At 54.4% G+C, this 25,733-nt stretch overlaps 1 protein-coding gene across 3 annotated transcripts in view; it reads left to right on the top strand.

Moving 5' to 3' along the window:
• SHANK1 (SH3 and multiple ankyrin repeat domains 1) overlaps nt 1-25,251 on the top strand; it is a 57,955-nt gene extending 32,704 nt beyond the window's left edge. The window contains exons 19-24 of one of the 3 annotated variants that reach the window (XM_033224240.1): nt 17-40; nt 259-327; nt 710-828; nt 14,925-15,021; nt 17,454-20,547; nt 24,323-25,251. In XM_033224240.1, the coding sequence (XP_033080131.1) occupies nt 17-40; nt 259-327; nt 710-828; nt 14,925-15,021; nt 17,454-20,547; nt 24,323-25,040 (4,121 nt within the window). In that variant the 3' untranslated portion in view covers nt 25,041-25,251. Of the gene's footprint in view, nt 1-16; nt 41-258; nt 328-709; nt 829-14,924; nt 15,022-17,453; nt 20,548-23,833; nt 23,925-24,322 lie in introns of those variants that run through there. The other 2 variants (XM_033224242.1, XM_033224241.1) reach the window with 2 other exon arrangements.
• Nucleotides 25,252-25,733: the final 482 nt, after the last annotated feature.

Raw genomic sequence — 25,733 nt, 5'->3', positions numbered from 1 at the left:
CTCTCCCCCGGGCTAGTCTCCCCTTGGAAGAAGAAGAGTGGTGAGTGGGCACAGGACTGGCGGGAGGGTCCCCGTCTCCCGACCCTGCCGGCGGACTCGCCCCTCCCCGACCCCGGCCCCTCACTACCCCTCTCGCGCATGCGCGCGCCCGCTGGCCACGCCCACCGGCCCGCACCTGCTGGCCACGCCCACGGGCCGAGCCCGCTCCACCCCGCCCCCGGGGGCTCCCTGGGCTTCATCCGTGTTCTTTGCCCACAGAGTACGAGCAGCAGCCGGCGCCGGTGCCCAGCATGGAGAAAAAGCGGACCGTGTATCAGATGGCTCTCAGTAAGACGGCCCAGCCCTGCTCCTCGGGCTGCCGGGCCCCAGCCCCGGCATCCGCTGCATCCCCGTCCCACCATAAGCCCCACGGCGCCCCTCACCTTCCTGCCCCAGAGAGGCCGCGATCCCACCTCCCCTCCCTCCGCCCGCCCTCTCCCAACGGCTGCCCCGTTCCCTGCCCGCACCCCTTCCCACCCTGGGTGCTGCCCACCGGGCTTGGTGATTGTGTCTCCAAGCGGGACTGCCCGTCCACCTGGACCCAGGCAGGGCTGCCCTTTCCTGGTTGATCCAGGTGCTGGATGAGCTGCGGGCGGCAGCTCTGGTCTCTGCGGCCTGGGTCAAAGCAAACTTCATTTCATTGTCTTCCCATCTGTTCCTCTCCCCCTAGACAAACTGGACGAAATCCTGGCCGCGGCTCAACAGACCATCAGTGCAAGCGAGAGCCCTGGGCCCGGTGGCCTCGCGTCCCTGGGCAAACACCGACCCAAAGGCTTCTTTGCCACTGAGGTAGGCGGCCTGGTGTGGGGAGGAACTGGCAGGGGGAAGGCGGTTCACACACCAACCTGGAGCCTTTCTCTTTCCAAAACCCTCCTGATGCCCCTGTGCTTTAGGCTGGTCCTGGAGGGGCGACACGCATCCTAGAGTTTCCTCCTTTCTCCCAACTTTGGGGACCTCCTTTCCTCCTTATCCCCTTTCCCTCAAATCCCATCTCTGTCCTTTTCTCTCTCCACTTTCCACCCCTGCTGTTATACTTGCGCTCTTGACCCACCTCTTTCTATCCCTCTGCGTCCCATCTTAAGGGTTTCCGGGAAGGCAAAATGATGTCATGGATGGAGATTCCCAGACATAATAATAGATACCCAACACGTAGTACTTATTAAAATATGAATGGTCACGTCTGTCGCCACTCTGTCTGCCTCTCCCCACAACCAGAGGCCAATCTGTGGGGAGTGTTGATAATTTGGGGGACACTGCATTTTATTTTTTAATTTTTATTTATTTATTTATTTTGAGACTGAGTCTCACTCTGCCGCCCAGGCTGGAGTGCAGTGGGGCAAGCTCAGCTCACTGCAACCTCTGCCCCAGGGGTTCAAGCGATTTTCCTGCCTCAGCCTCCTGAGTAGCTGGGATTACAGGTGTGTGCCACCTTGCCTAGCTAATTTTTGTATTTTTAATAGAGATAGGGTTTTGCCATGATGGCCAGGCTGGTCTCGAACTCCTGGCCTCAAGTTATCCACCCACCTCAGCCCCCCAAAGTGCTGGGATTACAGGCGTGAGCCATCTTACCGGGCCAGACACCAAATTTTATATGGATTATCTCATTCATTCCTTAGATTCATCCTGGGAGGTACACGAGGTTGTTAGCCCATTTACAGAGGGGGAAACTGAGGCTCAAGGAAGGAAGAGGGATTTTAACCCAGGGGCAGCCCTCTGAACCCATGGTCCTGCCACAGCTCTGGCTATCCTGGTGGGGTCCTGCTGGTCCCTTCCTGGATGTTGCCCCTACTCCACTGGACTGTGTGCCTTCCCTCCAACACATCCCCCACTAGGCCTACCAGTGCCACCCCTTGCCCTTCACCTGTCTCCTCCAGAGGCCACACTCTGCCTTACTCTTCCCTTCCCGCTTCCTTCTTCTCTGCCCAGTCCCCATCCTCTGGCCACATCCACCACCTAGTGGTCAGGAGTCCATTCACTCTAAAACTGGGTTCTTTGGCTTTTAGGGGGTCATGGATCTCTTTGGCAGGCTGCCATAGTCCTCAAAATAATGCTCATAAATGCATAACATAAAATAAGATAACAAAAGAGGCCAGTTACACTAAAATATAGTTCTCAAAATATTTTTCAAAAGCAAAATTTGTGATATCATAATATCATCTTTTTTTGTCAACATGTTAGATACTGGCGGTGGATCTTAACAACTCTAATTTCAAAATCACGAGGAGCATAAACACTATTTTGGGAAATCTGCACCACTGTGATGGGATATGGAAATATCTGTGATTCCTACTGGGGATACAGGCATGGGTCTTGCTGAAACTAGCATGGTTTGCTGCTTACATATTTAATTGAGGAAAGGTTGAGTTTTTGTTGGAGGATGATGAAAATGAAAACATAGGATTTCTTTTCCTGTACAAGTGCACAGGCCCCTGAAGTCTATCCACAGTCCCTCGTGCTCTGGAGGGTTTCGTACTTTTAAAAAATCAAGAGTAGGCCGGGCGCGGTGGCTCAAGCCTGTAATCCCAGCACTTTGGGAGGCCGAGACGGGTGGATCACGAGGTCAGGAGATCAAGACCATCCTGGCTAACACGGAGAAACCCCGTCTCTACTAAAAAATACAAAAAACTAGCCGGGAGAGGTGGCGGGCGCCTATAGTCCCAGCTACTTGGGAGGCTGAGGCAGGAGAATGGCGTGAACCCGGGAGGCGGAGCTTGCAGTGCGCTGAGATCCGGCCACTGCACTCCAGCCCGGGCGACTCCGTCTCAAAAAAAAAAAAAAGATGAAACGGTTTTAGAGATTTGCATTCACTTGCCGGAGACCTATTGAGTGTGTATCTAATCAGACAGAACCAAAGTCCAAATTCGCCTACTCGCTGAAATTTATTAGAACCCCAGGATCAATATGCGAAGGGTTTTTGTGGTTATTCTTGGAAAGGCGCAAAGCAGAGAAAATCTTGAGTACATGCGGGCTCCCAGACGAGGCTGAACGAGGGTGCCTTCTCATTTCAGCTCTTATACTGTGAACAAGTGTCTTTTCTCGGTCTATTTAGTGCCACGTGCTTTGCATCTTTGGGCCTTTTAGTGGTGATACCAGTGTTTCAAAGGTGCCCCAAGCATGGTGCTAAAGAGCTGTCTAGTGTTCCTAAGTGCGAGAAGGCCGTGATGTGCCTTATGGAGAAAATATGTATGTTAGAGAAGCTTCATTCAGGCATGAGTTAGAGCACTGTTAGCCAGGAGTTGGATGTGAATGAATCAACAATGTATATTAAATAAGGCATCCTTCAACAGAAACATGCATAAAACAAGATTATGTATTGATTGGTTGAGGGAAATGTGTGGCAACCCCATATTAACGTAACTACTGCAAGTAGCCACAATTGCCTGTATTTGGGGCTGCATAATTCTTTGTTGTGGAAGCCTGTCCTGTGCATTGTAGGATTTTAGCAGCATCCCTGGCCTCTACCGTCTGGATGCCAGCAGCAAATACTGCCCAATGTCCTCTGGGGAGCAAAACCACCTCTAATTGAGAACCACTGCCCTATATCATTCTAAGGTTAAAAGATTTTCAGGGCCGGCACAGCGGCTCACACCTATAATCCCAGCACTTTGGAAGGCTGAGGCTGGCTGATCCCTGGAGCTCAGTAGTTCCAGACCAGCATGGGCAACATGGCAGAAAACCCATCTCTACTAAACATACAAAAATTAGTTGGGCAGATGTGGTGGCACACACGTGTAGTCCTAGCTACTCCGGGGGCTGAAGAGGGAGGATGACCTGAGCCTCTGGGGTTGAGGCTGCAGTAAGCCATGATTGTGCCACTGCACTCCTGCCTGGGCAACAGAGAGAGACCACCCTGTCTCTAAAAAACAAACAAAAAAGATTAAAAGATTTTCAGCCCCAGGATTATCCTGTGGGGACTTAGAGTCAGGATGCTACCATCCATATTCACTCATTAAATTATTCAGTATTTATTGGAAGCCTGGGAGGTACTCCCACTAGTCCCATTACTTCATGCCTCCCCCCAGTCTGTATTTTACACTCTCCTCCTTCTGAATTTCCCTCTCTGGGGCTCTAAACACACCCCAGGTGTTTCTGTTTGTTCCTGATCCCCCAGAAACTCTATATTAACAGACAAATGGGGATTCAAATTCTGACTTCCTTTAACTTAATTTGCCACCTTGGACCACATTACTTAATTTCTCTGCATCTCAGTTTTCTGTTCTGTAAAATGGGGCTAAAGCCAGCCTTGCCCAGTTCTTATGACGATTCCATGAGATTAACTGTAACACAGCAAACTCCCAACAGATGGTGAACCCCTCAGGATAGAAAATAGGCCAGGCTGGGCGGGGCACGGTGGCTCACACCTACAATCCCAGCACTTTGGGAGGCCAAGGCAGGCAGATCACAAGGTCAAGAGATCGAGACTATCCTGGCAAACATGGTGAAACCCCATCTGTACTAAAAATACAAAAAAAAAAAAAATTAATTGGGCGTGGTGGCGGGCGCCTGTAGTTCCAGCTACTCAGGAGGCTGAGGCAGGAGAATGGCGCAAACCTGGGAGGCGGAGCTTGCAGTGAGCCAAGATCATGCCACTGCACTCCAGCCTGGGTGACAGAGGGAGACTCCGTCTCAAAAAAAAAAAAAAGAAAATAGGCCAGGTACAGTGGCTCTCACCTGTAATCCCAACACTTTGGGAGGCCAAGGCAGGAAGATCACTTGAGGCCAGGGGTTCGAGACCAGCCTGGGCAACACAGTGAGACCCTGTCTCTACAAAATATTTAAAAATTAGCCAGTCATGGTGTGTGCTGAGGTGGGAGGATCACTTGAGCAAGGGAGGTCAAGGCTGCAGTGAGCCACTATTGCGCCACTGCGCTCCAGCCTGGGCAACAGATTGAGACCCTGTCTCAACAAATACATAAATTAATTAATTGAAATAAAGTAAACTAGAAAGTCCACCATGACTCACCAGTGATCTCTGTGTATGCCTCCAGAGACCCTGCAACATCAGAGACCCCACAATAGCATATCAGACTGAGTGTAAATCTCTGATAAACTAATTAGAGCAAGTCCTGTTTTCATTAATTCAACACATGCACAGAGCTCCTGTGAAGTGGCAGGCAGTCACAGTGCTAGGTCTGCCCTGCATGAACCCAGGTACAGGATAGTCAAGAGCCTAACCCTCAGGGAACTCACTCTCTGAGCTCCAAAGACCCCCAGCCCCAAAGGAGCCCAGACACCAACCAGTAATAAAACCAGCTGCCCACCTGCCCCTGCCTCCTAGAAATGAAACTCACAGGCACTCACCTGAGTTCTGGGAGACCTCCTTTCCCTCTGTGTCCAGAGGACCCATAGTCATTTGTCCTGTGCATCCCCCTTGCCTTTTCTTCTCTCACCTCTTGGATCTGTCCCTGGGCCTTCCCCAGGCCCCCCTCTCATGTTGGAGGCTCTTTCTGCCACCTTCTCTGCTCCTTCCCACCTGCCATTTTTATCTTTCCCACTCTCTGAGTCAATGCAGATGCCCCTTCATGAGTTTTCTGCGTCTTGGTGGCCTCTCTTGATGTCTGGTCTTGTTCTCAGTGTCTCGATTTCCCATTCATTTCAGCTCCTCTCCCCTCTTCACTCTGCATCTTCCCTCCGGTTTAGATGCAGTGGGGGGGGGGCGGGGGTGCACTATCCCCCCGAGGCTTCGTGGGTCAGGTCTGCACAAAAGTGAGCAAGAGCAAAGCATTGCATAAGATGCCACTATCAGCCAGGCATGGTGGCTCACGTCTGTAATCCCTGCACTTTGGGAGGCCAAGGCAGGTGGATCACCTGAGGTCAGGAATTTGAGACCAGCCTGGCCAACATGGCGAAACCTCATCGCTACTAAACCTACAGTAATTAGCTGGGTGTGGTGGCACACGCCTGTAATTCTGGCTACTCGGGAGGATGAGACAGGGGAATCACTTGAACCTGGGAGGCAGAGGTTGCAGTGAGCCGAGATTGTGCTGCTGTTCTCCAGCCTGAGTGACAGGGTGAGATTCCCTCTCGGAAAAAAAAAAAAAGATACCACTGTCTAAGGACTTGGAAACTGGGAGATTTCAACCCTCTCCAAAGATGCACTTTTGCATACAACCTAGAGGATGTGGGGAGAGTGGGGGCGCAGAGCCCGGCAGATCCACCCTAGGTCAGGGTGCCTCTTGGGCTGTCTCCTCCTGGGGCTCTGCTGTCCCTCTGCCCCTTGGTATGGCTTTGGCTTTCTCGGCTACCGTCTTTGTCATCCGCCACTGATGACTGAGGGCTCCCTCGTGCTCCCTCGTCTCTCAGTCTGAGACGTCATTGTTCCCTCTCAGTTGCACTCCTCGCTTCTGGGGTTCCCTCCTGGGGCTGCACAGGCCCTCTCCGAGTCAAAGCTGCCCTCCCTCCTGCCTCTCTAGGCTCTTCCTGCTTCCCATCGCCCTCTCATTTTCCCTCTCATCTCTCAGTCCGTGTCTCTCCCCCTTCTAGGCCCCATCTCTGTCTGTCCCTCCTCTCCTCTCTCACTCTCCCCATCTTCCCATCCCTCCCTGTTTGCCCACCTCCCTCTCTCCTGCATCTCTGTCTTCGTCTCTTTGTCTCTGTCTCTCCATCTCTGTCTCTGTGTCTCTTTGTCTCCCTGGCTGTCTCTCTGTCTCTCTATCTGTCTCCTCATCTCTGCCTTTGCCTCTCTGTCTCTCTATCTCTGTCTCCCCATCTCTGACTTTGTCTCTCTATCTCTGTCTCTCCATCTCTGCCTTTGTCTCTGTCTCTCCATCTCTGTCTCTCTCTATCCCCATCTCTGCCTTTGTCTCTCTGTCTGTCTCTCTATCTCTGTCTCTCTTTTTCTGTCTCTCTACCTCTGTCTCTGTATTTCCTTGTCTCCCTCTCTCTGTCTCTGTCTCTCTCTCTGTCTCCCCATCTCTGTCTCTTCAGTTGTCTCTTCAGTTGTCTCTCCCCTATCCCGTCTCAGGGCTGCCTTCCTAGCAGGAGTTCCCCAGCCACTGGTCAGCCGCAGGACATGCGCTGCCATTGAGGCACCAGGCCACGAGGTGACGGAGAACTGGGCCTTTGGGCGACTCACTGAGGGGGAATCTGCCCGGCGGCCGGTGACGTCATGCAAGGCTGTGCACTCTGATTGGCTGCCTCTTCTGCGCGGGAGCGAATGCTCCCGTTGGTTGGTGGAGTTCAGGTGCTCCCTCGGGGATCAGTGCGATGCCCCATCAGACTGTTATGGTTCTTCCGTCAGTCTGACATCTCTCCTGTCACCCTGACCCTTCTTATGTCAAGCTAACCCATTTTTGTCCCTTCTTCTTCCACATGGCACGGAAGTGTCTGTCAGCTTGCAAATCTGACGCCTCCTCTGTCACTCTGCACCCTCCTCTGTCGGGGACACGGCTCCCCCCTCACTCTAACCAGTTCCTTGCCACTCTAAGCCCTCTTCCGTCACCCTGACCCCTTGCCTGTAACTCTGACCCATCACACTGATACCCCCCATTACCCTGACCCCTTACCTGTAATGCTTGTAATCCTGACCCCTCCCCATCACGCTGACCTCTCCCCATCATCCTGACCCCTCCCCATCACCCTGACTCCTCCCCATTATCCTAACCCCTTCTCATCACCCTGACCCCTCCCCATCATCCTGACCCCTCCCCATCACCCTGACCTTTCCCCATCACCTGACTCCTCTGTTGTCCCTTTGACTCCTCCACTGTCTCTCATTTACCTCTTCTCTCACCCTGACCCCCACCCTATCACCCTCGCCCTTCCCCATCACTCTGACTCCTCCTTTGTCACCTGACCCATTCTCTGTCACATTGACCCCTCCACTGTCCCCCAACCCTTCCCTGTCATCCTGACCTCTCCCCCATCACCCTGGTCCCTTCTGTCACTCTGACCCTTCCCCTGTCACATCGACCCCTCCACTGTCACTCTGATCCCTGCCTCATCACCTTCACCCTCACCTGTCACCTGATCCTCGCCTGTCCCTCTGGTCCCCATCACCTGCACCCATATCCTGTGCAGGTGTTTCCCTCGCCTTCCCTCCTCCCAGCTGTCCTCTCCTGCCTGGACTCTGTTCTTGGTGTCCTCTCCAGCTCTGCCCTTCAGCAGTCCCCATGTGCTTCCTGACTGGTCACATCCCCTTCTCCTGGCTCTTCCCACCCCTCCCATTTTATCTTAGGGTTTTTGAGCCACTCTGATATCTTTTCTCCGATGTGTCTTTAATCTCCTCCTTACTCGCTGGCTGCTCTAGGATAAGGCCCTTTTCTCTCTGATCCACAGCCTCTTTCATTATCACCCGAATGGGTATAATCCACCCTAACTCACAGGTGTGAGGATCCAATGAGGAGGACACATACGAAAAACAGCAGGCAAAATGGCTCACACAAGAGTGTCTCGCTCCACTTGCCACTTCTCTACTGCTTTTATCTTCTGGAAGGTTCTGCTGTCTGATACCACACAGCTGCAGGACAGGACAGAAAGCCAAGCAGAGTACTGGGCTGTGGCTGAAGGAGATGGGGGAGGGGGTCAGAAAAATATTCAGCAAAGCAGAGAAGGATTGAGCAGGCTGAGACGTGCTTAGAGAAGAGCAGCATGGCAGGAAATCCGTCAAAGCAGGGATGCCTTCAGGCAACAGCTCCTGACACCTGCTTGGAACTGGCTCTGTGCTGTTTGATGGGAATGTTCAGAGGAACAGGCTGGGATTTTGTCCTGGAGTTGCTCCCCACATCTTGTCAGGGCTTCTTGTATTGTTTCCAATGAGTTCTTCCTTCTGCAAATATTTATTGAGCACCTACTATATCCTGGACCCGCTGCTGGGCTCTCAAGGTCTCTCTCTTTTTTCAGTCAAACAAAGTAACTTCCTTTACAGAATTTACATTTGAAAGAGGAGACTAGCAGAATTAGGTTCTGCGGTACCTGAGGGGGAAAAAGCAAATAATAGTGACTTGACCAAGAAAAATGCTTTTATCTCTCTCTTATTAAACAAGTATGGGGGCCAGGCATGGTGGCTCATACCTGTAATCCCAGCACTTTGGGAGGCCAAGGTGAGTGGGCAACATGGTGAACCCCTGTCTCTAGTAAAAATACAAAAATTAGCTGGGTGTGGTGGTGGGCACCTATAGTCCCAGCTACTCAAGAGGCTGAGGCAGGAGAATCACTTGAACCCAGGAGGTGGAGGTTGCAGTGAGCCAAGATCATGCCATTGCACTTCAGCCTGGGTGACAGAGTGAGACTCCCATCTCAAAAAAAAAAAAAAAAGTATGAGATAGGGAATCTCAGGCAGGTTAGCAGCCTCCATGGTCTTAAAGACCCAGAATCCTTCTCAATTTCTGCTCCACCATCCTCGCCATGTTTCCAACTGCAGACTGGCCTCGTAATCCAAAATGGCTGCTGGAGCTCCAGCTATTGCACCAGCATTCCAGGTAGCAAGAACAAGGAAGGGCAGAAAGGCAGAAGGGCAAAAGAGGGCATCTTGCTACCTCTTGAGTTACCTCCAAGACATCCAAGATGTAACACACAACACTCCACTTGTGCATCCGGGTTGGCCTTCCTTTGTCATATGGCCACACCTAGCTGCAAAGGAGTCTGGGAAGTGTAGTCTCTCCAAAGGTGCCAAATAAGATTGGCATTTTCTTACCAAGCAAATAGAGTAGAAAGAGTATTGGGGTGGGCTGCATGCCCAGGGAGACAGACAGTAAACAAGCAAGCAAGTGATTATGACTCCAAACTGGCATAAGTTAAGGGAGTTATGAACAGAGTAATAGGAGGAAGCCTCTCCAGAGAGGAGACCTTGGAGCCAAAATCTGAAGGAAACCTGAAATTTGCAGGTCCTACCCAATCCCACCCTTCTATCACCTGTCTGACCTCAACTCCTGCCCTTTAGTTTCTGGCCTCCTTCCTAGTCCTCCTGAGCCTGCCTGGCTCACCCTCACCTCAGGGCCTTTGCACCTGCTGTTCCACCTGCCTGGAACACTCTTCCTCTACACATCATTATGCCCCCTCCTTCACCTCCTCCAGGAGTTTGCTCAAATAATACCTTCTCAGTGAGGCCTTCCTTGACCACCTTATTTTATTTACTTTGAGACAGGGTCTTGTTCTGTTACCCAGGCAGGAGTACAGTGGCACGATCATAGCTCACTGCAGCCTCAAACTCATGGGCTCAAGGAATCCTCCCATCTCAGCCTCCTAAGTAGCTGGGATAACAGGCACATGCCACCATGCACCACTAATTTTTAAAAAAAATTGGGGGGTAGAGACAGGGTCTTGCTATGTTGCCCAGGCTAGTCTCGAACTCCTGGGCTCAAGCAATCCTCCTGTCTCCTGGAGTGCTGAGATTACAGACAGGAGCCACTGTGCCTGGCCAGCCTTTTTATTTTATTTTATTTTATTTTATTTTTTTAGAGTCTTGCTCTATCACCCAGACTGGAGTGCAGTGGCACGATCTTGGCTAACCACAACCTCTGCCTTCAGATTCAAGCGATTCTCCTACCTCAGCCTCCCTGGGACTACAGGCATGCGCCACCACGCCTAGCTAATTTTTTGTATTTTTAGTAGAGATGGGTTTCACCATGTTGGTCAGGCTGGTCTCAAACTCCTGACCTCAAATGATCCACCCACCTTGCACTCCCAAAATGTTGGGATTAAAGACGTGAGCCGGCTGGGCACGGTGGCTCAAGCCTGTAATCCCAGCACTTTGGGAGGCGGAGACGGGCGGATCACAAGGTCAGGAGATCGAGACCATCCTGACTAACACGGTGAAACCCCCGTCTCTACTAAAAAATACAAAAAACTAGCCAGGCGAGGTGGTGGGCGCCTGTAGTCCCAGCTACTCCGGAGGCTGAGGCAGGAGAATGGCGTAAACCCGGGAGGCGGAGCTTGCAGTGAGCTGAGATCCGGCCACTGCACTCCAGCCTGGGCGACAGAGCGAGACTCCATCTCAAAAAAAAAAAAAAAAAAAAAGACGTGAGCCACTGCGCCTGGCACCAGCCTGTATTTTAAATACATTCTCCCTCTCTCATCCCCCTTACCTCCATCTGACCCGTGTTATATTTTATGAATTTATGTTGTTTATGGCCTGCTTGGCCTTCCTGTGGGCCGGGACATTTGTCTAATTTGTTGTATCTTCAGTATCTGTCACAGTCCCTGGCATAAAGGAAGTCCTCAATAAATATTTCTGGAATGAATGAATCAATGAGACAAACACAGCAACAGACAGTCCCAATCCAGGAAGGGAATTATAGTGAGAGGCGTGTATTACAGACCCCAGGAAAGTCTGGACTAGAACCAATAGAACTCTCTGTGATGATGAAATGTTACACATCTATACTGTCCAATTTGGTAGCCACCAGCCACAGGTAACTGTTGAATATTTCAAATGTGGCCAGCACAACAGAGAAATTGGATTTTACAAATTAATTTTAATTAATTGCCTTTTTGGTTTGTTTGTCTGTTTCTTTTCTTTCTTTTTCTTTTTTTTTTTTTTTGAGACGGAGTCTCACTCTGTCACCCGGGCTGGAGTGCAGTGGCCGGATCTCAGCTCACTGCAAGCTCCGCCTCCCGGGTTTACGCCATTCTCCTGCCTCAGCCTCCCAAGTAGCTGGGACTACAGGCGCCCGCCACCTCACCCGGCTAGTTTTTTGTATTTTTTTAGTAGAGACGGGGTTTCACCGTGTTAGCCAGGATGGTCTCGATCTCCTGACCTCGTGATCCACCCATCTCGGCCTCCCAAAGTGCTGGGATTACAGGCTTGAGCCATCGCGCCCAGCCTGGTTTGTCTGTTTCTTTAGAGACACAGTCTCACTCTGTCATCCAGGCTGGAGTGCAGTGGTACGATCATAGCCCAGTGAAGCCTTGAACTCAGGTGATCCTCCCACCTCAGCCTCCCAAATAACTAAGATGACAGGCGTGTGTCACTACACCTAGCTAATTTTTTTTTTTTTTTTTTGAGACTGAATGTCACTCTATCACCCAGGCTGGAGTGCAGTGGTGTGATCTCGGCTCACTGCAACCTCCACCTCCCAGGTTCAAGTGATTCTCCTGCCTCAGCCTCCTGTATAGCTGGGATTACAGGTACACACGGCCATTCCCAGCTAATTTTTGAATTTTTAGTAGAGATGGAATTTCACCATGTTGGCCAGGCTGGTCTCGAACTCCTGACCTCAGGTGATCTGCCCACCCTGGCCTACCAAAGTGCTGGGATTACAGGCGTGAGCCACTGCACCCAACAATTTTTGTAATTTTTATTTTTTTAGAGACAGAGTCTCCCTATGCTGCCCAGGGTGGTCTCAAACTCCTGGGGTCAAGCGATGCTCCTTAATGTTGAGATTTCAGGCATGAGCCATCATATTGGCCGGAAATGCACAGTTGAATGGCTATAGGCTACTCTAAGGGGCACTGCAGGCCTAAAGGAAGGGGGTAGCTGGGCCAGGGTACAGGGCTAAGATGACAGAGCTTTTCCAAGCAGAGCACAGAGCCCAGTGAAAGGATGTTCTAAGCAGAGTCTCGGAGGTGAGACTTGAGGGAACTGGGCATGGTTGTGAATGGCTGGAGGAAAGAGGCAGGAGGGGGTACGGTGGGAAGTACAGGAAGTGAGGGTTCATCCCAAAGGTGGGAACTTCATTCCGAGAGGGTTTCCTTTCTCTGCACTTCTGGTCTCAAAGATGGAGAAGGGAGACACATGGGAGACCTGGCAGAAGCTGGGGACTCCGGGCCCCTAAGTGCCTGACCTTGGCTGATTCTCCCTGTTACTTATCTGATGCTTGTAGAACAGCAGGCCCTATGCGGGGACTGGGAACTCAGTGGGAAACGAGACTGATAAAGTCACTACTATACCCTACCCTCGGCAGGTTTCATAATGACTTCCGTGAACCTTAAGCACTTTTGCTCTTCTGCATTAAAAACAAAAACAAAAACATTGGCCAGCAAAGTCTCTCATGCCTGTAATCTGAGCACTTTTGGGGAGGCCAAAGTGGGAGGACAGCTTGAGCCCATGAATTTGAGATGAGCCTGGGCAACATAGCAAGACCTCGCCTCTGCAAAAAAAATTTAAAAATTAACTAGATGTGATGGTGCCTGCCTATAGTCCCAGCTACTCAGAAGGTTGAGGTTGGCAGCGCTTGGGCCCAGGAGGTCAAGGCTGCAGTGAGCCGTGTTAACGCCACTGCATTCCAGCCCTGTCTAAAAAGAAAAAAAAAAAAAAAGTTTAAATTTTATTATTTTGTTGCTGCAAAGACCAATATTATCCAGGGTAGAATTTTTTCTTTTTTTTTCTTTCACTTCTACTTTGAAAAGAAATTAAAACATTTCCCCTAAAAGCATCATGGGCCGTAGACACTGTAGGTGGGATGCCTGGGATACATCGGCCCTGCCTTCAGGGAGTTTCTAGGCTAGTGGAGGAAACAGACAGCAAGTAAACAAGATGGTTTCTAGGGAAGAGAGATGCTGTGAAGAAAATGGGACAGAGGGAAGTGCAGTCTGGGCAGGGGGCTGGGGAAGGTCTCACCAGGAGAACTTAGCACTGAAAAGGAACTGTGACAATAAGAGGGAAAGCGGTTGCCGAGAGAACCAGGGCTTGCAGGTGTTCTCAAATGAGGGTAGACCTGGGGCTGACAGAGGAGAAGGAAGAGGTGGGAGTGGAGGGGGACCAAGGGAACAAGTGGGAAACGCGGGCAGAGGCTGGGTCCTGCAAGGTTTCTTTGTGTGGGCTTCCCTAGAATGGGAGCCTGAGGTGGGGATTCCTGTACTGGTTGCTAAGGGGGAACCTTCAGGGAGTGCAGGAGACTGGCTGGGGCTGTGGAAGGAGGTCAGGCAGACGTGGTTCTCACTGGAGTGGGAACCCGTGGGGTCAGGCTGGGCACCCCGGCTTTAGTGCTGCCTGGGACCTCCATATCAGTCAATCATGGGCTGTGGGCTGCTCCGGGAAGCAGGGACACATAATGGACTGGGCGAGTCCAGGACTCTGAAGGAGGGTGATTCTTAAGGGCCACAGGCAGGTGACACTCCCAGCAGTGGGAGAGGGATGGGATGCTGCATCCAGGGGGAGGGGAGGGCAGCTGCAGGGGTACCAGCAGTGCCTGCCATGGAGGGTCTTGCAGACCAGAGCTGGGAGTTTGGTTCCCTCCGATCTCCTAACTGACATGGGATTTCCAGCAGGGGCAATAGCATGCTTTTTGAAAGATGCCTCATCCTCTTGTGTGGAAAACAGACCGGAACAGGGTCGGGGGTTGAGGATGGCAGCAGGGAGATGAGGGAAGCGGCTGCTCCGTCCTGGAGAACACTGGTGGGGACCTGGACATGGGCAGTGGCTGGAGGAAGGAAGCAGAGCAAGAGTCGATGGAAAATCTGCTTTCTTCTCCTTTCTTTCTCCCTCCTGCCCAGACTCAAGGCTTTTCATTCCCCCAGAATTCCTTTTTGCCTTCTTCTTCTTCTTTATTTTAATTTTTTTTTTTTTTTTTTGAGACAAAGTCTCGCTCTGTCACCCAGGCTGGAGTGCAGTGGTGCGATCTTGGCTCACTGTAGCCTCCACCTCCCGGGTTCAAGTGATTCTCAAGCCTCAGACTCCCAAGTAGCTGGGATTACAGGTGCCCGACAAATGCCTGGCTAATTTTTGTATTTTTAGTAGAGACGAGGTTTTGCCATGTTGGCCAGGCTGGGTCTTGAACCCCTGACCTCAGTGATGGTCCTGCCTCAGCCTCCCAAAGTGCTGGGATTACAGGGGTGAGCCACGTCGCCCAGCCTCCTTCCACCATCTTCACACTGCTCTCCCTTCCTGCAGGAGCTTAGGGAAGGAATAGGGGGCAGCCATGTGGTGAAGCCATAAGCCTTTCTGCGCTCACTGATCTCTCTCTGCTATCTTTTCTCTCTCTCCCCCTCTGACTGCCACCCCAAAGTCGAGCTTCGATCCCCACCACCGTGCCCAGCCAAGTTACGAGCGTCCTTCTTTCCTGCCTCCAGGACCTGGGCTGATGCTCCGGCAAAAATCTATCGGTATGCCACCCACAAGAAGAGATGTGGAGGCTGGGGGAGGCCAGGAATGTGACAGTTTAGGAAAAACAAGCGGACTTGGAAATGTTTTCTGCTTCCAGAGAGACCATAGTTTCATCAAATTGGGTTAAGAGTTCAGGCTTTGGAGATGGGTGAACTTGACCATGATCCTGGCTCCCCTCCTTCCCAGCTGTGTGAACTGGGGCAGGTGGCTTCACTTCTCTGGGCCTCTGGCTCTACATCTAGAGAATGGGGATGCAGTGAGCTAAAGCGCCTGCTACAGCTTTCTGGTTCTTTCTCTTATACCAGATTCCATCCATCCATTCATTTTACAAGTGTTTACTGAGCGCTCCCCACATGCCAGGAATTGTTCTAGAATAGGGATGTCAGCAAATAAAACAGACTAAAGGTTCCTGCCCTCATGGGGCTTGCCTTATAGCAGGGGAAGACAGATAATGGATTATAAGGATGATAAGCAAGAAAATTATCTAGTATGTTAGCAGTTGTATGTGCTACGGAAAAAAAAAGAGTAGGCCGGGCGTGGTGGCTCACACCTGTAATCCCAGCACTTTGAGAGGCCGAGGCGGGCGGATCACAAGGTCAGGAGATCGAGACCATCCTGGCTAACACAGTGAAATCCTGTCTCTACTAAAACTACAAAAAATTAGCCGGGCGTGGTGGCAGGCGCCTGTAGTCCCAGCTACTCGGGAGGCTGAGGCAGGAGAATGGTGTAAACCCGGGAGGCGGAGCTTGCAGTGAGCTGAGAACGTGCCACTGCACTCCAGCCTGGGTGACAGTGGGAGACTCCGTCTCAAAAAAAAAAAAAAAAAAGTGAAAAAAATAGTAGAGTAAGGAAAGAGATCACACCATTGCACTCCAGACTGGGCGACACAGCGAGATTCAGTCTCAAAAACCAAACCAAACCAAACAACATCTAGAGAGGAATTGGGGTATCATGCGGCTGTCTGGGGGTAAGGCATTCCAGGCAGAGCGAACCACTTCTGCAAAGGTCCTGAGGTCGGGCTGAGTCTGGTGCGTTTACAGAACAGGGAGGAGGTCCGTGTAGCAGGGGCCGAGTGAGCACTGGACATTGAGGGCAGAGGGGGACAGGGTCCCCATCCTGCAGGGTCTGGGGAGTCATGGTGAGGACTTGAACCTTTGCCCTGAGTGAAGTGGGTGCATGGCCAAGGCTCTGAGCAAAGGAAGGACATGAGCAGACTTCAGTTTTAACAGAAACCCTCTGGCTGCTGTGAAGGGACTAGATTGAAGGGGATGAGCTGGGAAGCCCGGGGACCAAAGAGGAGAGGTGACAGCCATTGCTATCCAGATAGGAAATGATAGTGGCTGGCCCAGGGTGGTGACTCTGGAGGGGTGAGAAGGGACTGGATTCCGGATATGTTTGGAAACAACAGGATTTGCTGCTGGATTGGATGTGGGGGACGTGAAGAAGAAAGCTACTAAGGGTGGCTGCAAGGTTTTCAGTCTTAGCGCCTGAAAGGGCAGAGCTGCTGTTTGCTGCGGTGGTAGGGGGAGACGGTGGGCTGGGCGGAGTCTGTTGGGGAGGAGACCAGGAGATTGGGTTGGAGAGTTTCGAGTCTGAGATGCCTGTGAGACAGCCAGTTGGGTGTGGGTATTTGAATATAGGAGCCTGGAGCTTGGGGCTGAGGATGGGGCCCCAAGCATAAACGTGGGCGTCCACAGCAGAGAGGCAGTGAATGAAGCTGGTCACTGGTTGAGAGGGAGTAGTCAGAGGCGAGAAGAGGGTCAAAGACGGAGCCTTGGCAGTGAAGTAAGCAAAGACTTAACTCCTGCACGCCTCCTGGAGTTGTTTTTCCCTGATTGGATCCAGCTTTTCCCCAACTCCTGGCGTTCAAAGTCCACCAGTGTGAGTCTTGCACTCCCACTGAGTGTGGGGTCCACCTGGCTCTCATCGTTTACCTGATTGTTTTTTCTATAGATCCGCTCCCTTTTAAACTTTAGCCTCATCATAAGTGGTTCTCTCTGTAGAATCACAGCTTTGACGTGCTGGTTGCACTTCTTTCCTGCATATAAGTGAAAAGAAACACGCATCTATGCATAAACACGAGGGACTATCCCTTCCCAGCTCCAGCCGCTTTTGCTGGCCCCAAACCATTCACCGAGCCTTTGAACAGAGTTAGAAAACGGCGCCCCCTCCTGGCATGGGGAGGAAGTTCCGCCGAATTTCAGTTTCCTCACCTTGCAGTTTGCAGTTGTGCAGTGCACAACCTGTACCTCTGTATGAAGCAGATTTGGGTTTACCCCAAATAGGGAAGAGCTGGGCGAGTCCACGTGAAGTTCCTGGCATATACGGGGTGCCATTCTTGTTATTAGTATTGTTGCAGTTCTATGGGATAGTGGAGCAGGGAGACCCTCTCCACCAGGGTCCCCCTCCCTGATCCTCTGTATCTCCCCAGGGGCGGCAGAAGATGACAGACCTTACCTAGCACCCCCAGCCATGAAATTCAGCCGCAGCCTGTCTGTGCCTGGTTCGGAGGACATTCCCCCGCCACCCACCACGTCCCCACCGGAGCCCCCCTATAGCACACCTCCAGCCCCCTCCTCCTCAGGGCGCCTCACCCCCTCCCCTCGGGGAGGGCCCTTCAACCCCGGTTCTGGTGGCCCCCTCCCCGCCTCCTCCCCTGCATCCTTTGACGGGCCCTCCCTTCCCGACACCCGTGTGGGGAGCCGCGAGAAGAGCCTGTACCACAGCGGGCCCCTGCCCCCTGCCCACCACCACCCGCCCCACCACCACCACCACCACGCCCCGCCCCCCCAGCCCCACCACCACCACGCCCACCCTCCTCATCCTCCGGAGATGGAGACAGGTGGCTCTCCCGACGACCCTCCACCCCGCCTGGCTCTGGGGCCCCAGCCCAGCCTGCGAGGCTGGAGGGGCGGCGGGCCCAGCCCGACCCCGGGGGCTCCGTCCCCGTCGCATCACGGCAGCGCAGGCGGGGGCGGCGGCTCCTCCCAGGGCCCGGCTCTGCGCTATTTCCAGCTGCCCCCGCGGGCGGCCAGCGCAGCCATGTACGTGCCCGCCCGCTCGGGCCGCGGCCGCAAGGGCCCGCTGGTCAAGCAGACCAAGGTGGAAGGCGAGCCCCAGAAGGGCGGCGGCCTCCCGCCTGCGCCGTCGCCCACGTCCCCGGCCTCCCCGCAGCCGCCGCCCGCAGTGGCCGCGCCCTCGGAGAAGAACTCCATCCCCATCCCCACCATCATCATCAAGGCCCCGTCCACCAGTAGCAGCGGCCGCAGCAGCCAGGGCAGCAGCACCGAGGCGGAGCCCCCCACCCAGCCCGAGCCTGCGGGAGGCGGCGGCGGCGGCGGCTCCTCTCCCAGCCCCGCACCGGCCATGTCGCCCGTGCCGCCGTCCCCCTCGCCCGTGCCCACCCCCGCCTCGCCCAGCGGCCCGGCCACGCTGGACTTCACCAGCCAGTTCGGGGCCGCCCTGGTGGGGGCGGCCCGGAGGGAGGGGGGCTGGCAGAATGAGGCGCGCCGGCGCTCCACGCTGTTCCTCTCCACCGACGCGGGGGACGAGGACGGCGGAGACGGCGGGCTGGGCACAGGGGCGGCCCCTGGCCCGCGGCTGCGCCACTCCAAATCCATCGACGAGGGCATGTTCTCCGCCGAGCCCTACCTCCGACTGGAGTCTGCGGGCAGCGGCGCGGGCTACGGCGGTTACGGGGCCGGGAGCCGAGCCTACGGGGGTGGCGGGGGCAGCAGCGCCTTCACCAGCTTCCTGCCCCCGCGACCCCTGGTGCACCCGCTGACCGGCAAGGCCCTGGATCCCGCCTCCCCGCTGGGGCTGGCCTTGGCCGCCCGCGAGCGAGCGCTGAAGGAGTCCTCGGAGGGCGGTGGGCCCCCCCAGCCCCCTCCTAGGCCCCCATCGCCCCGCTACGAGGCCCCGCCGCCCCCTCCGCACCACCACTCGCCCCACGCCCACCACGAGCCAGTGCTGCGTCTCTGGGGGGCCTCCCCGCCGGATCCCGCGCGCCGGGAGCTGGGGTACAGGGCCGGGCTGGGCAGCCAGGAGAAGTCCCTTCCCGCCAGCCCGCCCGCCGCCCGGCGTTCCCTGCTACACCGCCTGCCGCCCACCGCTCCCGGGGTGGGGCCCCTCCTGCTGCAGCTGGGGACGGAGCCCCCGGCCCCGCATCCTGGAGTGAGCAAGCCCTGGAGGTCCGCAGCCCCCGAAGAGCCCGAGCGGCTGCCGCTGCACGTGCGGTTCCTTGAAAACTGCCAGCCCCGGGCCCCTGCGACGAGCGGAAGGGGCCCCCCCTCGGAGGACGGACCCGGGGTCCCGCCGCCCAGCCCACGCCGGTCCGTGCCCCCCTCCCCGACCTCCCCGAGGGCCAGCGAAGAGAACGGGCTGCCCCTGCTGGTTCTGCCACCGCCCGCCCCCTCGGTGGATGTGGAAGATGGCGAATTCCTTTTCGTGGAACCGCTGCCTCCGCCTCTGGAATTCTCCAACAGCTTCGAAAAGCCGGAGTCGCCCCTCACGCCTGGGCCTCCCCACCCGTTGCCCGACCCACCTGCCCCGGCCACGCCGTTACCCCCTGTGCCACCCCCGGCTGTGGCCGCAGCCCCTCCCACCCTGGACTCCACCGCATCCAGCCTGACATCCTATGACAGCGAGGTGGCCACCCTGACCCAGGGGGCCTCCGCCGCCCCTGGGGACCCCCCTCCACCAGGCCCGCCTGCCCCAGCAGCACCGGCTCCCCCTGCCCCACAGCCCGGCCCGGACCCTCCGCCTGGCACGGATTCTGGCATTGAGGAGGTGGACAGTCGGAGCAGCAGTGACCACCCACTGGAGACCATCAGCAGTGCCTCCACGCTGAGCAGCCTATCTGCTGAAGGTGGTGGCAGCGCAGGGGGTGGTGGCGGGGGTGGGGCCGGTGTGGCCAGTGGGCCGGAGCTTCTGGACACCTATGTGGCCTACCTGGACGGCCAGGCCTTTGGGGGCAGCGGCACTCCCGGCCCGCCATACCCTCCTCAGCTCATGACTCCCTCTAAGCTCCGGGGCCGGGCACTAGGAGCCAGCGGAGGCCTGAGGCCTGGCCCCAGTGGGGGACTCCGAGACCCTGTCACCCCCACCAGCCCCACCGTCTCGGTGACAGGGGCTGGAACCGATGGGCTGCTGGCCCTGCGTGCTTGTTCAGGACCCCCCACGGCAGGCGTGGCTGGGGGTCCAGTGGCTGTAGAGCCAGAAGTCCCACCAGTGCCCTTGCCGACGGCCTCCTCTCTGCCTCGGAAGCTGCTGCCCTGGGAAGAGGGCCCAGGCCCACCGCCACCACCTCTGCCCGGTCCCCTGGCCCAGCCTCAGGCCTCAGCCTTGGCCACAGTAAAAGCCAGCATCATCAGTGAACTCAGCTCCAAGCTTCAGCAGTTTGGGGGCTCCTCGGCAGCTGGTGGCGCTCTGCCCTGGGCCCGAGGAGGCAGCGGGGGAAGCGGAGACAGCCACCACGGGGGAGCCAGCTACGTCCCGGAGAGGACCTCCTCCCTGCAGCGGCAGAGGTAAGCGGGGGGCTGGTGGCCAAACAAGGGAGGCCAGAGGGGTTGATGGCATAGCTGTGTCCCTTTAGGGTCTCAGGGTGGCAGAAAGGAAACAGAAACCAGGTTGGCAGGAGTTTGCTCTCACAGAAGCATGCTTTCACAGATACTTTCTTTTTTCTTTTTTTTCTCCTTTTTTTTTTTTTTTTCTTGAGATGGAGTTTCACTCTTGTTGCCCAGGCTGGAGTGCAATGGCACGATCTCAGCTCACCACAGACTCTGCCTCCTGGGTTCAAGCGATTCTCCTGCCTCAGCCTCTTACACCACCACACCCAGCTAATTTTGTATTTTTAGTAGAGACGGGGTTTCTCCATGTTGGTCAGGCTGGTCTCGAACTCCCGACCTCAGGTGATCCATCCACCTTGGCCTCCCAAAGTGCTGCGATTACAGGCATGAGCCAACATGCCTGGCTCTTTTTCTTTTTTCTTTTTCTTTTTTTTTAGAAATAGGGTCTCACTCTGTCACCTGGCTGGAGTGCAGTGGTATAATCATAGCTCACTTGAAACCTCAAACTCCTGGGCTCAAGCAGTCCTCTGGGACTATAGGTGCATGCCACTATGCCCGGCCAATTTTTCTTCTTTTCTTTTCTTTTTTTGAGACGGAGTCTCGCTCTATTGCCCAGGCTGGAGTGCAGTGGTGCAATCTCGGCTCACTGCAACTTCCACTTCCCAGGTTCAAACAATTCTCGAGCCTCAGCTTCCTGAGTAGCTGGGATTACAGGTGCCCACCACCACGCCTGGCAAATTTTTGTACTTTTAGTAGAGACCAGGGGTTTTGCCATGTCGGCCAGGCTGGTCTTGAACTCCTGACCTAAGGTGATTCATCCCACCTCGGTCTCCCAAAGTGCTGGGATTACAGGCATGAGCCACCATACCTGGCCCTGGCCAGTTTTTCTTAAGCTTTTTGTAGAGACCAGCTATGTTGCCCAGGCTAGTTTCAAACTCCTGGGCTCAAGTGATCCTCCTGCTTTGACCTCCCAAAGTGTGATTACAGGTGTAAGCCACCTAGTCCAGCCTTTACATTTTCATTTATTTCAGTAGCTTCTGTTGTCTCCTCCTATCACCATCACAACCTACATCCCATGATGAACAAAGTTATTAACAGGCTGGGCATGGTGGCTTATGCCTGTAATCCCAGCACTTTGGGAGGCTGAGGTGGGCGGATCATGAGGTCAGAAGAGAGACCATCCTGGCTAACACGGTGAAACCCCATCTCTACTTAAAAAAATACAAAAAATTAGTCGGATGTGGTGGTGGGTACCTGTAGTCCTAGCTCCTCAGGAGGCTGAGGCAGGAGAATAACTTGAACCTGGGAGGCAGAGGTAGCAGTGAGCCGAGATTGCGCCACTGTGTTCCAGCCTGGGTGACAGAGTGAGGCTCCGTCTCAAAAAAGAAAAAGTTATTAACAAAGGAGACTGGAGTGAGACCTGCTTATATTTGTTTCCTTGGTGAGCTGTCACTTCTTTCTGACAGTCCCTGAAATCTGTAAGTCCCTTGAAGCCAGTGTGGTTCAAGACAGGATGCAGTTATAGGTGTGGTTCTAGAGCCCACCTTCTCAGCTTCCAGTCCCAGCCCTCCACTTTCCACCTGGGTGATCTTAGGCAAATGAATCCACCTCTCTGTAGAACGGGGATGGCCTAGTGCCAGCCCAAAGAGTTTTTGAGAGGATTTAATATGGGTCATTGTTGTAACATGAGATGGGGGAAGAGGGGGGCCTTGAAAAAGAGCCCAACAACTTCTACATGGGGAAATACAGGATGATGCAGATGTTTCCCAGAGCAGCCAGTTAGCCGCATCGCCACAGAATTCGATCCCATTCAAGACCTTCTAGTCCTAGAGAAAGTAGAGTTATATCTCTGGTTCAGATACACAGAGGGTTGGGAGCAGTTTTTAAATATCCTTGTTCATCTACAGAGTTCACTCAAATTCTGTTTGAAGGTCTGCTATCCAAATGTGACCTTCAAATGTGGGTTCAGGGAGGGTATATTTGGGGCAAAAGAAAAGAAAAAGGAGGCTGGGGACAGTGGCCTGCATCTGTAGTCCCAGCTACTCAGGAGGCTGAGGTGGGTGGATCACTTGAGCCTAGAAGGTTGAGGCTACAGTGAGCTGATATCACACCAAGGCACTACAGCCTGGGGAACAAAGTGAGACCCTGTCTCAAAAAAAAAAAAAAAAAAGAAAAGAAAAGAAAAGAAAAAGGAAGTGTATGTTATCAGAGCAACTTGAATCAATGCTCCTAGGTTGTAAAAATAAACAAACAAACAAATGTGGGTTTATTAGGCCTTTAAGATCTGAATGAAATTCATTGAGTATTCTTAAGTATTCTGGGTAGAGAATTTTTTTTCTTGTTTTTTTGTTTGTTTATTTGTTTGTTTTCCCACTGCTTGTAGCAGCAATAGAAAGGATGCTTAATTCAGTCAACAAATGCATTAACTATTGATTCATGACCTGTGTGTGCAGAGTGCCCTTCTGGGTGATGGGATCCCTGCTGGACAGAACAGGCAAAGACTGTGCAACCCCATACCTCTAGGGACATAGGAGTGGGGGCGGGGCAGTAAACAAAATAATTGCAACCATCCTTTTTTTTTTTTTTTTTTTGAGACGGAGTTTCGCTCTGTCACCCAGGCTGGAGTGCAGTGGCCGGATCTCAGCTCACTGCAAGCTCCGCCTCCCGGGTTCACGCCATTCTCCTGCCTCAGCCTCTGGAGTAGCTGGGACTACAGGCGCCCGCCACGTCGCCCGGCTAGTTTTTTGTATTTTTAGTAGAGACAGGGTTTCACCATGTTAGCCAGGATGGTCTCGATCTCCTGACCTCGTGATCCGCCCGTCTCGGCCTCCCAAAGTGCTGGGATTAGAGGCTTGAGCCACCGCGCCCGGCCACAACCATCCTAAAAAAAAAAAAAAAAGCTACCACAATGGGATGGTTGGAGAAGGTCTCTCATGTAACAGGCAAGATGGGCAGAGTAATGGAAGTGGAGAGGAAGCAGCTGCCCGGGGCAAGAGTGAGCCAGGCAGGGGGAGCAGCCAGTTCAAAGGTCCTGAGGTGGGACAGTGCTGGAGGAGAGGGAACGAAAGGGATGAGGGGAACCTTTTTCTCCCCTTGTTTCTTCTCTCTTTCATCTCCCTCTCTTCATCTCTCTCTCTCTGTGTCCCCCGCCCCTTCCATCTCTCTCCCCTGGATACTCATCCTCTTTTTGTCTCTCTCTGTCTCCCCATCTTTCACTCTGCTATGACTGGCCATAACCTGAAAGGCAGTATAGAATAGTGGTGAAGAGCTCAGACTTTGGTGCCATATAACCGGGCTCTGCCACTTCCTGTGTGTCCTTAGGCAAGTTATTTAACCTCTCTGTGCTGATAATAATAGTAACCTGCATCAGGGCTGTCGTGGGGATTAAACTGAGATGCAATCATGTAAAGCACTTAGAACAATGCCTGGCACACGTGAGCATCAGTGAGCGGTGACGATTATTATTATTATCACTTAATGTCTCTTTTTCTTTCATCTCTCTTAACTGTCGCCCTCTCCCTGTCCTCTCGTCTTTCTCTCCCTTCATTTCTTTCCTCCACGGCCGTCTTACCCTTTGCTCCCTCCATTTCTTCCCGTCTCTCTCCTCCATTTCTCCCCCTACCCTTATGTCTCTCCTCCTCTCTCCCTATATCTTGACCTCTGCCTCTTTCTCACCCCTGCCCTTGCCCCCTAAATCCCTGTCCTCCCCCACTGCCCCCTTGTCACATTCCAGACTCTCCGACGACTCCCAGTCCTCGCTCCTCTCCAAGCCTGTCAGCAGCCTGTTTCAGAACTGGCCCAAACCACCTCTGCCACCGCTCCCCACCGGAACAGGGGTCTCCCCTACAGCCGCTGCGGCCCCAGGGGCCACCTCACCCTCGGCCTCCTCCTCCTCCACGTCCACCCGCCACCTCCAGGGCGTGGAGTTCGAGATGCGGCCCCCTCTGCTCCGCCGGGCCCCCAGCCCCTCGCTGCTGCCCGCCTCGGAGCACAAGGTCAGCCCTGCACCCAGGCCCTCGTCCCTGCCCATCCTGCCTTCTGGACCCCTCTACCCAGGCCTCTTTGACATCCGTGGCTCCCCAACTGGAGGGGCAGGAGGCTCGGCTGACCCCTTCGCCCCAGTCTTTGTGCCGCCACACCCGGGTATATCCGGGGGGCTCGGGGGAGCCTTGTCAGGGGCCTCGCGCTCCCTCTCACCGACCCGCCTGCTCTCGCTGCCCCCGGACAAGCCGTTTGGCGCTAAACCTCTGGGGTTCTGGACCAAGTTCGACGTGGCTGATTGGCTAGAGTGGCTGGGTTTGGCGGAGCACCGAGCCCAGTTCCTGGACCATGAGATCGATGGCTCCCACCTGCCCGCCTTGACCAAGGAGGACTATGTCGATCTAGGTGTGACCAGGGTGGGCCACCGCATGAACATCGACCGGGCTCTCAAATTCTTCCTGGAGAGGTGATGGCTGGCCTGGACGGACCAGCCCCGTCCACAGAACTCTTGAGCTTGCTGGCCTCTTGACCTCTGACCCCTGACTGTCATTCTCTCCCCCTGGCCAGGGACTCTGTTCAAACTGCGCCCTGCCCTCGTCTCCCAAGGCCAGAGGTCACTAGGTGGCCCAATCCAGGCCGGACATTTGCACCTCACTGAAGGGGGGCAGCTGACACAAGACTGTGTGTGTGTGAAGCGGGGAGCGGAGGGGGGATAGGAGAAATTACGGAGGGGGATTGAGAAGGAGGGAAGGGCCTGTTCTGGGGGAGGGGACAGACAGAGCCATAGAGGGTCAGCCCTGAGCCTGATTGGATGGGGACTGTCCCCCAGGCCGCAGGGGAAGGGGGTGCCCTCAGATTCCACCACCTGCCACCCCTCTAACAACCCTTCCCACTCTCTCCAGGCCCCTCAGCTCTTCCCCCTTCCCCTCTCCCCAGCACACACAGCTGCCCCCCTCAGCCTCTTGCACGCTCCGTTGCACGCCTGCTCACCTCTCTCCCCTCCCCTCCCTGGGCTGCAATTTTGCACAAATTTGCCCTCTCGCTGTCTTGCACATTCTGCCTTTGCTTCCGGCTGGCGAGGCCCGCTCAAACACACTCTGTTCTCCTCGCACCGCTGCATTTCCTTTCTCATGCTCCATGCCTCCTGCTCTGATTCTCGCTGC

This window comes from Trachypithecus francoisi, unplaced genomic scaffold (assembly GCF_009764315.1).
Source record: "Trachypithecus francoisi isolate TF-2019V2 unplaced genomic scaffold, Tfra_2.0 Lachesis_group12, whole genome shotgun sequence".
NCBI lineage: Eukaryota > Metazoa > Chordata > Mammalia > Primates > Cercopithecidae > Trachypithecus > Trachypithecus francoisi.
The sequence above is the reverse complement of the archived record's forward strand: the minus strand, read 5'-3'. Positions and strand labels throughout refer to the sequence as shown.